General features: G+C 42.3%; 1 protein-coding gene across 2 annotated transcripts in view; it reads left to right on the top strand.

Moving 5' to 3' along the window:
- Positions 1–17283, top strand: part of CTTN (cortactin) — a 103354-nt gene that overhangs the window by 55112 nt on the left and 30959 nt on the right. Inside the window, exons 7-11 of one of the 2 annotated variants that reach the window (XM_082270068.1) lie at positions 1102–1212; positions 3185–3295; positions 6813–6923; positions 9242–9352; positions 12658–12713. In XM_082270068.1, coding sequence (XP_082126194.1) covers positions 1102–1212; positions 3185–3295; positions 6813–6923; positions 9242–9352; positions 12658–12713 — 500 coding nt within the window. The remainder of the gene's footprint in view (positions 1–1101; positions 1213–3184; positions 3296–6812; positions 6924–9241; positions 9353–12657; positions 12714–17283) is intronic. The other variant, XM_082270069.1, reaches the window with a different exon arrangement.

The raw sequence follows: 17283 nt of genomic DNA, 5'->3' as shown, positions 1-17283 counted from the left end.
GCATCTGAGTGGAGCCTGACTTTAAAGTCGGGATCTCTCCAGAAGCTGTACTGGCTCAGTGAAGTCTGCTGACAGCGGACTTTAGCCTGCTGTCGGCTAAAAACTGGTAACAGGAGTGCAGAGCGAAATGCACTCCTATGAGCAATAGGAGAAGTAGGGCTGTATACACAAATCATACACAAATCCTACACAAAAACAAACCTTTAAAATTGATGCTTTGCCCCAAGTGGTTATAGATACATTTTAAATGGCCCCAATGTATTGTCTGTAGCTGCTTTATTCTTCCAGAGTCTTCATTATGAAGATGGGCTCCTCTGGCAACCCTGACAGCCAGCATAATTAGTAGTCGGCACATTGAGTCCTGGCTTCTCTTAGTGGTGCTGTGGATCATGTGCCTAAAGGGGAGACTGACCTTGGGAGGGAACCAAGGGATGTGTTTTTTTTATCTGTTTTTGCATGGAGAGGAAAACTGATTAAGCCACTTTGTAATGCTTCGTTTTTTTATTTTTATTTGTAATTATGGAACTGTAGTGTATTTTGTTTAGGGGCAGTCTATGTATACACTATCTTTCCTTGAGTTCATAATGTGGAGCTAAAATATAAATTGTGAGCAGGTAGGCTCTTTATTGCAGAAGAGACATGCAATACCTCTTCTGCATTGCAATAAAATAAACGTATCTGCCTACTTGCAGTCTAAATGTACACTGAGCTGTGCATGCATACATCCCAGTGTTTGCGTGCCAGGATGACTGTACTCCTGCGCATGAGCGGCAGTTATGTCATCCTGCGGCAGCTAATTGAGACAGCTGAAGACTGGCTACTGGAAGAAGCCAGGAAGAAGATATTGGTGCCAGCAAAGGGCCTTGTGGTCATCTGACCGTTGGAGCAGAGGTAAATATAGCGGATTTTAGTTCTGCTTTTATGTAGCCCGTACTTACAGGGAAATTATAGTTTATCTCTGCTACAATTATACCGTCGTTGTAAAGAAGTTTGCTGCTAAGGTTGATTGTATTAGAATTGATCTAGAGAATATCATTTTTTTTTTTTTTCCATTTTGTAAAGGTCTAAAGCTTTTGCATAACAAAACTCAATGCCTTTCAGATTACACCAGTGGCTTTGGGGGCAAATATGGAGTTCAGTCTGACCGAGTGGATAAAAGCGCCGTTGGCTTTGATTACAAGGGCAAAACGGAGAAGCATGAATCCCAGAAAGGTTTGTGTCAAAATGAGAAACACAATTCATGACAACTAGCCTGCAGCAATGGTTGGCCTGCTGTAACCCTGTCAAGTAGTGAGGGCCATCGCTCTTCCCAGGAATGCACAAAAGAACACTGAACACAATAAAGACATCACTGTGTGTTCATCACAAGCTAAAACAAAATTTCCTGACTTAAGTCATACTGCAGATATTGTCTGGGCTAGCCTGCAGTCTTTGGGCCAAAGAGAAACTAAAAGTCTAAGCATGCCATGTCACATTCCTCTCACAGGCACATAAAAAATATATAAAAAAAAAGGCCCTTCTTTGTCCTTCTAGGATGGGGGTGCCCAACCTGTTGCCAGTGGAGCCCTCAGATGTGGCCTACAACCTCAAACCAGGGAAGCGCGTGCCCATGCTCTGGCATGGTGGGTCAGCAAGACCAGATCAGAATCGATGGGTTGTCGACCCGCCATCCCAGAGCATCAGTGTGCATGGAGGCAGCTGAGGAAGCAAGCGGCTGTAGAAGGGAGCAGGAGCTGCATATGCTGATGCTTCCTTTAGCAGTCTGGAGAGCGATGCCAGCAGAATCTGTAAGAGTTCAGTGTATAAACATACACTGCACTTTTGCAATGGACATATTCGCACCTATAAAAAAGGGTTATTAGGCTGCTTTCACACTGATCTGCAGATGCACTGTACTTTCCTGTGGGTTAGCTGCACTGAGCCATAGACTTCTTCACCCGCAAGATGTAATAAAAGTTAAAGGCTCAGAGCAGCTAACCTGCAGGAAAGCCAGAGGTGCACTGAGTTACACCTGTGGTGTGGGTAAACTGCAGTGCAGCAGTGTGAAAGCAGCCTTCTAGGGGTTCAGCACAGTAAGAGCTCATTTACATTCGGAGGTTAAACCTCATGGTTTTTGTGGCCGTCAACCAGGTACCAAATCACTTAAGTGGCCCTTGCACTTCAAAATGTTGAGCACCTCTTTTCATGGATATCTTGGCTATATTGGGGCCTGAACCAACATAGGTTGATCCTGATAAAAGCTCATAAACAGGGGTCTTCAAACTATGGCCCTCCAGTTGTTCAGGAACTACAATTCCCATCATGCCTAGTCATGTCTAACTGTCAGTTTTACAATGCCTCATGGGATGTGTAGTTCTGCAACAGCTGGAGGGATGTAGTTTGATGATCCTTGCTCTAAACTATCATTCTTTCATGCATGGAGGCATGGTGAGGTATGAGGACAAATTACCAGTTTTTCTCACCCTGGACTACATAATAGCTGCTTTTTCAGTGCACAAAAAAGTTGTAGTTTGCCAGATTCCCGAGTTTTAAGAAAACTTGTTGTATTAAAAAATAACACTTTTATTATTATTTACATATCACATTTACAAGGGAAATTGCAGCTGTGCTCTGCATTTCTTTAAATCAAGCCTGTTACTATACTTGCCTTCCCTGCTGCCGCCACCACTAAACATAATTCCATTAATGAGAAATCATGGGCCAAGAAATCAATACTTTTTTGTCAGGGTCTATCTTCAGTGTTCCCCAGTGTTTTTATCAATTTGTCCTCCCAACCGTCACATCGCTTCTGTCTCCTGTAAAGAGGTCAGTAGGAGGAACTGGTGAAAAATGAGGGACCAATACTCCTAGAAGTGCTAATTGTTCCAGTGGACTTCTCGGACAATTTCTCATGAGCAGAGCAACATTCACCTATGCAGGGGATTGTAAATATATAGACTCTTTTTTTACAGGTGTTCCTAGCCTGGGGAAGTTTATCATAGCCCTTCTGTTTAGGGACTATTATAAATGCAGATTCAGGAACATTTCTATTTTAGGTGCTACTCCCAAACTTGATTATTTTAAAAATGCTTGCACACCTCAATGGAGTTATTTATGCGAGAATGAATTGATTTTATAGATTTTCCTATAATTTTGCGTTAAGGAGAGACCACACATGAGAAAGAAATGTGTTTTTATCCCACAGACTATTCCACTGGTTTTGGTGGGAAGTACGGTGTGCAGGCAGACCGTGTGGACAAGAGTGCTGTAGGATTTGATTATCAGGGAAAGACCGAGAAGCACGAGTCTCAAAAAGGTTGGTATCCTCTGTTAAGCGAATATATCCACAAATGCATTTGTTGTTGTGTTGTGCCTGGTATTTTATTATAATGCTAAATAAATTAAAGTGGTTTGCAAAATTAAAAAAGTTTACCTGTGTATAACGTCCGTTCATGGATTTATCACTCATTAAGGGCTACAGCCTTCAGCAGATTCTTCAGGATGCCAGGTCCCCTATATCACTGCAGGACACATAGGGACCAGTGAGAAGATCCAAAGTGCAAAGGAGGGGACATGCACATGCATCTGAGACACCCATAAGTGTCCAATGTTTAAAGTGATTGTAAAACCACCCCTTTAATTTTTAAAAAGAAATGAAAGACAAATCATTTGTATATAGATATAAAAAAATTATTTAAAAAAAGTAATCACTTTCCCTCTGTTCTCAACTGCATAAGCAGCTCCGAAAACTGGGGGATGAGAAACGGCAGGGCGCTGTTTATCTCAGTGATCGACTGTCCAGGGGAAAGGGGCGGCATGTCGGCACCAGTCTGATCATGCAGCATAGCTAGAGAACTGACCATGGTAGGTTTCCTGCTTATTGTGGTTAGTTTTTACTAGGAAAGCAGAGGAACTGGCAGGAACACCAGGGATTTCACACCAAGGCATCAATGCAAAGAAAACGGGATACGTTTTCAAACAAGTACATTGTACAGCCGGCACATATCAGGAATATGAAATGTTGGGGTAACAAACACTTTAAGGTTCAGGCAGAGTCAAAAGATTTTGTCAGTTTTTTTTTTTTTTTTTTGTCTGTGTCCCTTGTAAAGAAATCCCCTCACATCTACAAAATCTGCAGTCTATTCAGCTTTTTAAGGAGCACATTCAGCTGGAGCGGGCAGGGAAAATGTCCCTTCCTCGACATATTCAGCTGTATGTGTGTACTGAATAGCTGATCCAATTATGGCTTATTTACAGCAATGGGGGGAAATGACCCATTCCTCTCAGAAGTGTCACCATGTTTATTTCAATTTTCAATACTATTAGATCTGTATTCCTGGTGATCCATCATAGAAGACTTTGTTCAGGCAGGAGAACAACCCTGGGTCCCTGTCTTTAACCACTCCTACAAATCGACTTATCTGTACGTCAACTTGAAGAAGTGGTTGTACCGGGGTGATGCCTGCAGCTAGAGGCATCATCCCGGTCAGTGGCGGCTGGTGCTCAAAATTTTTGGGGGGGCGCAAACATAAAAATGTAATAGGCAAAAAACGCTTTAAAAAATTGCGTGACTTTGAGGTCACATAAGTGTGAAAGGGGCCTTCAGTAATTAAGGTATAGTATGCCCTCTTTCAATGCAGAGAGACCAGCGTGCTCCCTTTCAATGCAGAGACCAGCGTGCCCTTTTTCAATGCAGAGTGACCAGCGTGACCCCCCTTTCAATGCACAGTGACCAGCGTGCCCCCTTCAAAACGGTGACCAGCGTGCCCCCTTTCAGTGCAGTGACCAGCGTACATGCCCCCTTTCAGTGCAGTGACCAGCGTACATGCCCCCTTTCAGTGCAGTGACCAGCGTACATGCCCCCTTTCAGTGCAGTGACCAGCATACATGCCCCCTTTCAGTGCAGTGACCTGCGTGCGTGCCCCCTTAATTGCAGTGCCCCCCCCCCCCCCCCCCAGACCAGTGCACTTAACCTGGAGCACTGTTGCGGCATCGCCTTCTCCTCAGTGCCCCGGCGGCGCGTCTCCTCTAGTCCTCCCGCCTCCTCGGCCAATGGCATGGGGTTTGTCTTGCGGCCAATCAGGAAGCGCGTATCGGACGCGCTCCCTGATTGGCCAGGAGGAGGATCCGTGTGACAATAGCGAATTTTTCATTCGCTATTGTCACAAAATGGGTGGGCTCGGGACGCACTGCTCTGCGCCCCGGGTCCACCCTTTGCATCGCCCTATTAGAGCCTCTGGCTCTAATCAGGTGATGCCAAAAAAAAGCCCCATTGAACTCCATGTGTCCGGCGCCCCTGCATGCAGATTAGGGGGGCGGTGCCCCTGCGCCCCCAACGCACCGGCCGCCACTGATCCCGGTACTGTTTTATTTAAGAGCTGACGGTCGGCATTCTAGTGACCGTTATCCCAGCGAGCGAGAGGGGACATCCCCTCCTGCTGCCTTCCCCCCGCTCTGCCGGGGTCTCCCGTCCCACCGGCCAGCATGTCTGCCAGCTGGTTAGTCCTGAACGAAGCCGGATTCGGGTTTGATCGGGTCTCCGATCAAGTAACCCGGAAGCGACGTCATGACGTCACTTCGGTTTACTCGGCTGCCAATGGTGCTGATTTTAAAAAAGCTGACAGCATTCAAAAATGCAGATTTTGGTGCATTGGAGGGGTTTAAGGTCTTTTAGACCCCAGATCCCTCATGAAGAGTACCCGTGACTGGCTGTTACTGTCAAAAGGGATGTTTATATTCCTAGTGACAGCATTAAAAGTGATCAGATTTATTTATTTATTTAAGGAACAGTGTTAAAAATAAAAATTGGAAAAATGTTAAAGCGCCCCTGTCCCTGTGAGCTTGCGCACCAAAGAAAACGCATATGTAAGTCGTGCTCGCAAATGTAAACAGTGTTCAAAGCCCACGTGAGAAAGCCGTGATCGTCAGAGCGAGAGCAATACGTTTTGCAAAAGACCCCCTCTGTAACCCTAAACTGGTAACCGATAAACCTTTTTAAAGCATCACCTATTGAGATTTTAGTTTTTCGCCATTCCATGGGTGTGAGCAATTATAAACTGTAACATGTTGGGTATCTATTTACTTGGTGTGACATCTTTCACAATTTACAAAAAAAAATTGGGCTACCTTTTTATGGTTATTTTTTTTTTTTTGTTTGCTGAAGTGTGTTTTGTCCCAAAAAAATTAGTTTGAAAGACCACTGCGCAAATACCACGTGACAAAAAAATATTTCAACGACTGCTATTTTATTCTCTGCCTTTGCAAAAAAGAAAACATTGTGTGTATATGTATGTATAAAGTGTGTGTGTGTGCATGTGTATATATAGTATGTATGTATGTATGTATGTATGGGGGTTGTAAGTAATTTTCTAGCAAATAAATACTGATTTTAACTTGTTAATGTTAAACACTTTCCCGATGGAAACTCCAAATGGCAGTGCTGGGGCACATTACGTAGGCATGATTCACACTCACCACCAGGAAATTCCCCCCCCTCAGAGAAAGCATGCCATCATTGATGATGACGTACATGAATGTAGACAGGAAGTAGCTGCAAGAGCTCAACAATGCTGATATGCAACAAATGAAAAAAACAATTCTAAAGGAAAAAAAAAGACAATTCTTCATAATTGTGCTTTGGTAATTTTTTTTTTTTTTTTGGGGTTCACATGTACTTTATATCTGCCACTGTTGGATCCCTCTTCCCTTTGCAGGGGTGTCTCACATTGCAGCTCCATGACATACACTTAAAGTGACACTAAACACTGCCAAAATGTTATTCAAGTATGTTCCATATTTGATTACACATTTTTTTTTTTTTTTTTAAACTTTAGATTATTCCAAAGGCTTTGGCGGTAAATACGGTGTTGATAAAGACAATGTGGACAAGAGTGCTGTCGGGTTTGACTACCAAGGGAAGACTGAGAAGCACGAATCGCAAAAAGGTTTAGTATTAATAACAAAATGTATTTCCTATAGTTCCTCTGGCCTACAGCAGTGCTAAGGTCACATCCCATCCATATATGCACCATGTGCGGCTGGACACGAAACTTGAATTGCAAACACAGGACAATGTAATGTTTGGAAATAAGTGAATATTTAGAACACTTTTTTTTTTTTTTTTTTTAAATGAAGTCTACAGAATGAAGAAAAAAAATTAACTTGACAAAACAACTTAATTTCCTTGGGTTCTGTATTTTGTGTTTTAATATGGTGGTTTTGATTTATGTGGTCAGTGCTGGCAGTTGATGAACATGTATTTTTTTTTCCCTCCTTTAGAGGTTTTTAAAAATTGGGACTAGCGAGCGAAAATTTAGTAATTTTAAACTTTCGAGGTGGCTAGGATACATTTTCTTTACATCTGCTGACCATTTAAAGGTGTTCAGTGTTTGTCTTCGCCCATTGATAGTTTTTTGAAAGGCTCTCAAGAATGACTGTCGCCCTAGGAGCTTCTTGGGCACCTTTGCCCAAATTCATATCCTTATTTTTTTAATCAAATCAGGTTGATTAGGAGTTTTTAAAACTGTTTACAATAATCCAAAACTATACTTGTTCCCACCCTCCCATATCCCACCTAGAGGCCCACTGCACAGAAAATTATACATTTCCAACAAAAATACATTACAACAAGACATATAAAGCTTCCATGGACAATGGGTTCTGCATTCTCCTCAAGATATTTGCTTAACCCCCAACATTAACACATTGGAAGAGGATGTATACTCAGATTGTGTCAATTGCGGCAGTGGATCTAATATTAGCTGGTGTGGAGCTAATCCTGGAAGCTCAAAACCAGTTTTTGCACAATTTAAAAAAAATTTGGGCACACCCCTATGTTTGGTATGTTATTTTTTTCTCTAAGTAGCATAAAACTAAACTGTTCTATTTGTAATTGTTTAGTCGAGGGGCATGGAGATAACAGATCAAAATTATTTTAAAAATACATTTCATCAATATGCAAATAATTGTGCAATGCTGCCATCACAGACTGATCTTTGGAGAAACAGAACTTTTAAATCTGTTTGTCAAATGTCCTCCTCTATGGTTCTCTCTGCCTGTTCTTTTCCTTCATGTTTACAAACCAACATTCCAGTATGCTGCTTGGTGGCAAGGTGAAGGAGGAGACTGACACTAGTCCTCCCCATTCTCATGCTTGGTGTGTCTCCTTATATCATTTGACCTCCTTTTTAATTGTTTGGGTTTTTTTCCTTTTGTCCTGTGGAAAGAGACTTGGCATCCACCAGTTTCTTTCTACTGATCAGTGAAATGGAAATTGCCATGGGTCGACAACTTGCTGTACTCAACTTAAATTTACCATTTGGTCATTCATTTTTGTAGTATGAACAATCAACTTTTACCTTGCATATAATTTAACGCAAAGTTTGTATTTTCAAAGACTTTGGTAGTTAAAGGCCAACCCATCTAGTAAACTGATAATTCGGTTTTGTGTTGGTGCCACAGAATTAAATCACATGCTGGTTATGTGTTAACAAGTACTCCATAAAACAATTCCCCCCCCCCACCAGAATCCACAGTTTTGCCCAGCAAACACAGTAATTCCAAAGTCGTGATGGTGTCTGCTCTTCCCTTGAAGCGGAGCTAAACCCAAAAACTACTTTTTAAAGAGGCATTCTCTTTATACATTGGTCCTGCTTGGACTGCTGTAACTTTGTATATACCATACCCAGCCCCTCAGCATGAACATCTGAATGCAAAGCATTGTCTGATTGGATGAGATGAGGTAGTGATGTCACGCTCTCAACTTAGTCCAATCAGAGAACGCTCTGCATTCATTCAGAAGATGCAAAGCGTTCTCTGAATGGCATCCGTGCCGAGCAGCTGACCTGCTGTGTCAACAATGCAACAGGTCTGCTTCTCGGCATGGGACCTAGAAGCAAGTAGGGATCACTGGAGTAGTTATCTACTTCAGTGATTTTGAGCTTCCAGGGGCATTGGCCAGATTTGGTATCTGCCTAGTTACAGTATGTAACCATGTATAAAAAAAAAGTTATACCTCCCTGAGTCTCATTCACACTCACCATTATGTTTCATTGCAAACATTTTCCCATTATCTGTGGTTTTGAAGTAATCCGACATTCCAGATGTTTCATGTGCAATTTCCATTTAACACGGTCAGCCTAAAACTTGTTACCTTCCTAATATGAAGTACTAAGCAGCACACATCGGTAACTCATAACCTGTCAATTGTGCATGGGGTGTCTCTCATTCCTGTTTAATGGCTCGTGGATTTCTGTGTGTGTAGACTATGTGAAAGGGTTTGGAGGAAAGTTTGGTGTGCAGACAGACAGACAAGACAAGTGTGCACTTGGCTGGGATCACCAAGAGAAACTGCAGCTACATGAATCCCAAAAAGGTATTCTGTAACGTCCAATCATTCTTTGTTTAGTCTGTCCTTGTCCTACCTCTTTGTTTCCACTAGCTGTTCTACTCTTTACTGTGTGATGGGCATTTAACACTAACAAACATTGTTAATTCTTCTAGGGGTAATTGATTTATACATTAATTTTAATTACACAGACTTTCCTGCAACCGTTGCTAAATTTACAAAAAAAAAAAAAAAAATTCTGTCAAAATGCAGATTGATATATTAGCTGTCAATATCTTGAATGCAAATTTATTGCAGGGCAGTTATAATTTAGTTGGGAGTTATTTCAAACCAGTTTTGCATTCCCATACCCATACAAGTTTATGAATGCAAAACCTGCATGAAGCAAGTCAGTTGTAGGTCAAATGCACCTGTCAATGAGTTTGAAATGAAGTCCAAAGTTGTTCAACACAGGCCCGTAATTTGCATGATGTCAGGAATTAAAGTAGAATTCCAGGATAACTCTAACTGCTCTTAAACTGTCCCCTCCCAACACATGCTGACTTACCTGTGTAAACAATCTGTATACTAGCCTGTTTTCAGGCAACTTATCTCCCTTGTGTCTGCCAGCGCCTGCTGCAGTGGAGAGTGGAGAGCCCTTCAATAACGTCAGGTAATGCTTGAGAGCAGGACGTCATAGGCTTCAATGGCCTATCCATTGTTGCCGCTCCCTCCTCTCCCCTGCAGCAGCGCTGGCTAACAGGAGCCAGATCATGTGATGCGGGCTGAAAATAGTTAATTCTATATCTTTCTTACACAGGTTAGTCAGCATAGATGTTGGGAGGCGGAGGGGACAGTTTAAGGAGTAGTTGGTTATCCCGGAACTCTACTTTACTCTCCTAATAAAGAGGCCTTATTAAAAGTTGCGGAAGAGCTTGTCTTTGGTAGTTAAATTTACAGTTAAAGTAGGACTTCAGTCAACCTATTCTCAGCATTTTTCAGTAAGTGGGGAAGGGTTATAAGTTGTCCTTGGTTTTTGTTCTGTGTCCCCCCCCAATAATTTCTCGAGTAGTCTTCAAAAGGGAAAAGCAAAAAAAAAGCAAAAAACTAATGCAATTAACTCCTCCCCAGAAGTGTTTTTAAAAAAGAATGAGCTTGTGGCGGAAGTTCTAAGTGTAGTAGGTCAACAAAACTCACTTGCATAATTAACAGTGTAACCACTTACAATGAAATAACAAGACTAGCCCAGTTTAAATGGTTCATACAATAATTCTGCTTTCATAGTTGGTACTCATTTTAATCACATCAATTTGTTTTTTTTTTTTTTTCAGTTGAAATATGATGGCTAAATAAGAGTGCTAACATATTCTATTTATATTTGTTTTGTATTTTAATGTGTAAAATGCTATTTTTCACAATTTAAAATTTTTTTATTTTTTAACTATGCCTATCAAAATATAAGAAATCGCTTTAAAGTTCTAGTAAATCTGAATTAGGAAAACCCTGAGAAACGTGGCACACTATCTAGATGTTTTTTGTATATAGGATCCTAAATCTTCCCTTTGAGTTCAGGTCCACTTTAAGTGCTTTAGTGTTCCAGTAACCTCCACTTGCTTCCAGGTCTTGTCCTGAGCAGCTGCACTTCTGGTTGCTGAACATAAGTCAGCTGCTTGGCACTGGTGCCATTTAGAAAATAACAGACAAATAGTGCAGTGCTAATCACAGATAATAAAACCAATAAATAAATAGGACAGTATATGTGACTTAAAAAAAATCCTATAAAAAGTCCAGGTTGGTGGTCAAGTCCAGGAGAAATAAAGGTGACATCAACATTCCCAGGAGAACCACATTAAGATAGGGGAAGAGGGAGACTGAAAAACCAAGAAGAAACGTCACACCCTATGTTATAAAGGTATTCCTCTTACCAGATCAAATTGACCACTAAATCCATAGGTGGTCAAATTAAGCAACAGACCGATCAACCATCCATAGGCTGTGCTGCATACAGGATCATCTTTCATCCAGCTCATAGGTCATACAAGTAAAAGGCAAAAGCGCTGGCAAACATTTGTTGGGTTCAAAGTTCAGTTACACTTACAAGAAGTCAGACGATTACAGGTGTATAAGAACATGTGCTACGACGTTCATGCGGGCTTCATTCCACAATCCCCGCTTTTAGGATGGAAAGCAGCAAACCTCCAATCAGAATTGAGAAGCGTGATGTCATCACCACGCCTACATTTTCCAAATGAATGTAAAGCATTCTCTGATTTGTATGAGGTAGAGAAGCAGGATGGTGATGTCCCTTTCAACGTTATCCAATCAGAGAATGCTTGGCTTTCATTTGAAAAATACAAAGCATTCTCTCAATGATGCCCATACTGAGCGGCCGAACTCCATGTGTTCAGAATGCAGCAGGTCAGCTGCTAGGCACGGGACCCAGAAACAAATTGAGGTCACTGGAGTAGCGGTGTCTAATTCAGTGATTTCCAGCTTCCAGGGGCATCAGCCAGTTATGGTATATACATAGTTATTGGTTATCGTGGCACAAGCTGGACCAATGTAACTATGTATAAAATCTATCTGGAATTCATTAAAGTAAACCTCTCAAGAGAAATTTGGGGACTGCCATTGTTGACTACCTTATCTAAATGTTGGCTAACTGCAGTTCTGGCCCAATACCTTTTATTACATTTTGGGAGAGATTTACTAAAACTGGAGAGTGAAAAATCTGGTGCAGCTGAGCTTAATTGAACAAGCTGATGTTAGAAGCTGATTGGTTACCATGCACAGCTGCACCGGATTCGGAGTGCTCCATTAGTAAATTGACTCCTTTGAATCTAGAACAAGTTGTGCAAATTAGAAAAGTCTGCGGTCCATACTTCTGCCCAAACTTGTCCTGGGTCAGTGATTGCACGTTTTTGAGGAGGGTCTGCATGACAGCCAGGCAGGCTAGCATTTTTAGGAGAGGGCAGGAACGGCTATTTTACTTGAAAAATACATTCAGCTTTTCAAATAGCTAACATAGCAAGCACTGTAAAGCTATACAAAATAGGTGCTTACCTGATCTTGCTTGCTGTAGTGCTGTGTAGCCCCCTTAGTGTCCATAGTGCTTCTGACATTTCGTCACACACTCATTAACTCTTCCAATTTAGAGTGACCCAATTGGCTTACAATTGTCTGTATGGCAGCCATTACTATGCCTTAAATGTAACAGCCAGTAAGACTTCTCCTTGCAACAGTCTGCTACAAATGGAAGCTTATTTGATCTATCAGTCTTGGAATACATTTTTTTTTTTTTTATTCATTATTGTTACTTTTTCGATTAACATCATTTGCCAATATGCTTATAGATTACTCCAAGGGATTCGGTGGAAAGTATGGTGTACAGAAAGACCGAATGGACAAGGTATTTTAATTAATTACAGGAAAAACATTACTTGTGCTTTAGATCTGTGTTTCAAGGAAGGACCTAATGCTTAGTGATTGTAATGTCAATTTTATTTTATTTTTTAAGACCAGGTTTGCTTTTTATTGAACATATATGATATAATAATAGCAGGTACGAAGGTAAATCATAGAAGAATAACAGCATGTGAGAGCAAATATCACATATAAAAGAGAACATGCAACTGCCCCGCATATAGTACCCAGAAGAGGTATCTCTATGCCAAAGATCATAAAAACAAACATGTAAATAAACTACTATAAAATACTACAACCCCAAGAACCATCACTGAAATAACCATGGCTGCCAGATCTTGTCATAATTCTTGGGGTTATTTTTACTGATATAGGTCAATTTATACATGGGTAGAGCTGCATTTATGGTAGCCTCCCAAGAGGCTAAGGAAGGGGGGAGGTCCACCTAAAGAAGAATTTCTTTCTTAGCATAATAAAGTAAGAGTATAGTGTATTCCTACCTTTTTTGTTCATCATCATGAATTCCCAACTCCAGAAACATTGGGAGGGACAGTTGTAGGTGGATGTTAATGAGGTCAAAAACCTCTGTCCATAACTGGACCACATTAGGACAGGACCAAAACATATGGAAGAAAGTGCCAGTAGAGAAGTGACATTGAGTACAGTCTGAAGATCTGTTTTGGGTATATTTGATGCCGTCTGAGGCGTGTAGTACCCTCTGTAAAATTTTAGTTTGAATCCATTTATCTGTGGAAGAAATTACTAACTTAGATTTAGCCTCAAAGCATTCCTCCCACGTTTCCCTATCCAAATTAGAAATATCTGTACTCCATCGCTCCTATGGTCTATCTTAGGAGAATCTATACTCATTAGAGCTAGATATAGTGCTGAGAGAGGTTGAGAGTTGTTCCTGTGTGAGAAGATCTTCAATTGAGTCTGAAGCCAAGTTGAGAGAGCCAGAGAACTGTGATCGAGCTGCATGTCGCGTTTAACAGTTTCAAAGGTGCATCCAGCGAGGTAAACCAAATTTATGTGCGAGGTCAAGGAAGGTACCCCCTGGCATAACATCACGAAGCGTCTTCACCCCATATCTAGCCCACAATTGAGGATCAGGAATTGTCCAAAAGTGACTCGGTAAGGGATTACCCCATAATGGGCAGTAGGCAGACGATTGATTAGGTTGTAGAAAGCGTCTCCTAGGCACCGCGTAGACCCTTAAGGGTAGGTCTGGTAGGGCTCAGGAGGAAATTGTGGGCTCTAGGGCCACGATAAACCAGGTTGGCCAATTCGGTGAGGGCACCCACTATGGCGGCATTGGCCCTTGATCCTGTGAACCACCATCTAACCGTGACCAAAAGAGCTAAGAGCGTGGGAAGAGTTAAGCCCCCACTACCAACAGGCAACTGGAAGAGTGGATTTTGCTAGCTGAGGGGCAGCACCGTGCCACAGAAATGAGCCAATAAAACGGTCAGCCTCTCAAAAGAAGTTTCCCTGTATCCAAATAGGACAATTTCTAAAAAAAAAAGTAGTTGAATTTGGGAAGGAAGATCATTTTAAGAATGTTTGTTTGTGGCCCATAAGGTTTAGGGGAGATGACCAAGTGAAACACCTATCCTTCAATTGCTGAAGCATAGGGCAAAGGCTCAAAGTAAAGAACCTGTCAAGGTCCCTTTATAATACTAATGCCCATGTATTTAAACTCATCCGCCCACAGAACTAGGGTGGAACCCATGGAGTCCCTGGCATTGGAGTCTGGTGGGGAAAAGGATCCATTTGATCCTATTGACATGGGCTCCTGAATATTAACCAAACTCCTCAGAGATGGCAAGGGAAGCCCGCAAGGAGGAATGCGCATCATGAAGGTATAACAAGGGGTCCTCCGCGTAAAGTGACATTTTTTTTTTTTTTTTTTTTTTCTCCAAGGGGCATATCTGCCAACCCTCAACAAGTCGGGAGTCACTTATCAAAATAGGCAAGGAATCCAGGGCCAAGGCAAATAAGCTTGGGGAGAGTGCACGCTCCTGGCGAGTCCCTCGTTCTAGAGAAAACAGTGCAGATATATTACCGTTGGTCCGCACTCTAACTCGGGGTGTACTATAAAACATACCCAGCCACTAAAGAAACAAAGGACCAAAGCCAAATCTGTGCAGCACCTCCCAGAGAAATGTCCACTCGCCAGAGTTGAATGCTTTCTCTGCATCCAGTGAGGCCACAACTCTCGTACCAGCATTATCCATGGTTGGTAGCTAAGTTAAGAAAGAGGGGACGAATATTATTGTCTGTGCCCTTCCTGGGCATAAAACCAGTTTGGTCTACATGGATGAGTTCTTCTATAACTGTGGAGAGGCGCAGTGCCAATGTTTTCACCAACAGTTTAGCAGCATTAAGAATATAGCCATATATGAGGCACAGTCCTCCGGGTCCTTGCCGGGTTTGGGCACCAACCCAATAAGAGCCTCCAACCTAGAGTTGAGTCTAGGGAGGTGAACTGTGAAAGAAGAGCCGCGAGCCTGGGTGCCAACAAGTCCTGGTGTTGTGACTAGAATTCAATAGGGATCCCATCAGGGTCCAGCACCTTGCCTGACTGCATGTGGCCCAGGGTGACCTGAACTTCTTCAAGAGTGATGTCCCCGTCTAGCCGGTCTTGTGTTTCAAGGTCAAGAGGAAGGAAAATAGATCTAGGTAGAGGTTGAGTTCAGACACCGCATAGTCAACCCTGGAGGAATACAGTGTGGTATAAAATTGCAAAAATCTTCAGCTAATATCTACGGGAGTTGACAGTATCCTCCCATCAGGATCCCATACAGTCTCCTTGAGAATGCATATGTGGGGAAAAAAAATCTGCGAAGGTAATTTAAATACCAGAGATCTCTTCAAAGTGGAGCTAAGGCAGCAAATGTTCCATGACAAAATAGAGAACTTAGCCATAGAAAAACAAAAATACATAATATAAGGAATCATAGGGAAGGATTTGCCACCCAGTTAAGGGGGTAGCCATGCGGGGGTCAACATGCCCAGATGCGGATCCCCACAGTGCAATACTAACGTACCATGTGTACCATAAAAATGAGGCAATAGAAGATGTAGTGCAATCCAACATACTATTTAAAGAAAAACGCTAAACTAAGAAAATAAAACAGTACTGCAGTCTGAAACGGCATGACCTCCAGGATTCCAGCCTGAGTAGAGGCAGCCTTCTCCTCTGGGTTCGTCTGGGAGGCCATGTTAGAGTGGCATGGGGGAGTAACTGCCGCTGGATCAAAGGACTGGATATGTTGTCCGCGCCCAGAGGAAAACTGAGTTTCTTACCCCTCTTCTGTCGTCCTAAAGTCCTGCTAGACATGTAGTGATGTAAAGAGTTGTTTGTTAGAGAAGTCACATATAGGAGAAAAACCTGGTAATTCTCCAGCAGAGTTCCGGGAGACATGTCCTCTCAGTCGGCCATCTTGGTCACGCCCCCAAAGTAAATTTTAATGACAAACATATACTTACCTGCTTTGTGCAGTGGAATTGCACAAGGCAGCCCCAAACCTCCTCTTCTCCAGTCCCCTAATGGCACTCCTGGCTCCTCTTCATGATTTGCCACAATAGGAAGCTGCTTGATCCTGAGCTGCACTGCCTGCGTCCATAGAAACAGACAGCACAGCTCGGCCCAAGTAAAAACTTGAGTAAGTACGGGGGGGGTTGGGGGTGAAGGAGATACTGTGTACTGTGACCTTAACATGTTTTACCTTCATGCAGAGAATGCATTTGGAAAAAAAGGCTTAGGCTTTAGAACCAATTTAAAAATGTATTTTGGACCTTTTTATTATAAATACTAGGAAAAGAGTGCCAGTTCAAGAACAGGGAAGGTTGGGTATATAACAAATAATGCTAGAAGTGGTCTCTGAGCTGGCAATACAGACAAACAAGGAGAATAGGGCATGCTAGGTGAAATGGGCCTCATCTAAGTCCTCAGTCCTATTATAGTGTGTCCTAAGCGTAAGCAACAGAGATAGCCCGGGGCACAAGGGATGCTCTTCAGAGGATTAAAAGCACACTCTATAGGTAAAATACTAGAACATAGAAAATAGTTTTAAAGTGCAGCAAGGCTAATTTTAATAAAATTAGCCTTGTTGCACTTGGAGGCACTTTTCTTTGTTCTTATATTGAGCAGGCAATACATGCAGATGAAAAGTGTGAAGCATATGACCGCAGGCAGCATGTGCAGTAGAGGATAGGACATCAAGCAGTATGGGCAGGAGAGGAGTGCAGAGCATAGAACATCAAGCAGTATGGGCAGGAGAGGAGTGCAGAGCATAGGACATCAAGCAGTATGGGCAGGAGAGGAGTGCAGAGCATAGGACATCAAGCAGTATGGGCAGGAGAGGAGTGCAGAGCATAGGACATCAAGCAGTATGGGCAGGAGAGGAGTGCAGAGCATAGAACATCAAGCAGTATGGGCAGGAGAGGAGTGCAGAGCATAGAACATCAAGCAGTATGGGCAGGAGAGAAGTGCGGGAGGTTTAAAAGGAGGCTGTATGTCCAAGAGAGGAGTGTGGGAGCTTTGACAGCAG

Source organism: Pelophylax lessonae (genome assembly GCF_965119305.1).
Source record: "Pelophylax lessonae genome assembly, chromosome: 10".
Classification (NCBI taxonomy): domain Eukaryota; kingdom Metazoa; phylum Chordata; class Amphibia; order Anura; family Ranidae; genus Pelophylax; species Pelophylax lessonae.
This window is presented reverse-complemented; position numbering and strand designations above follow the sequence as displayed.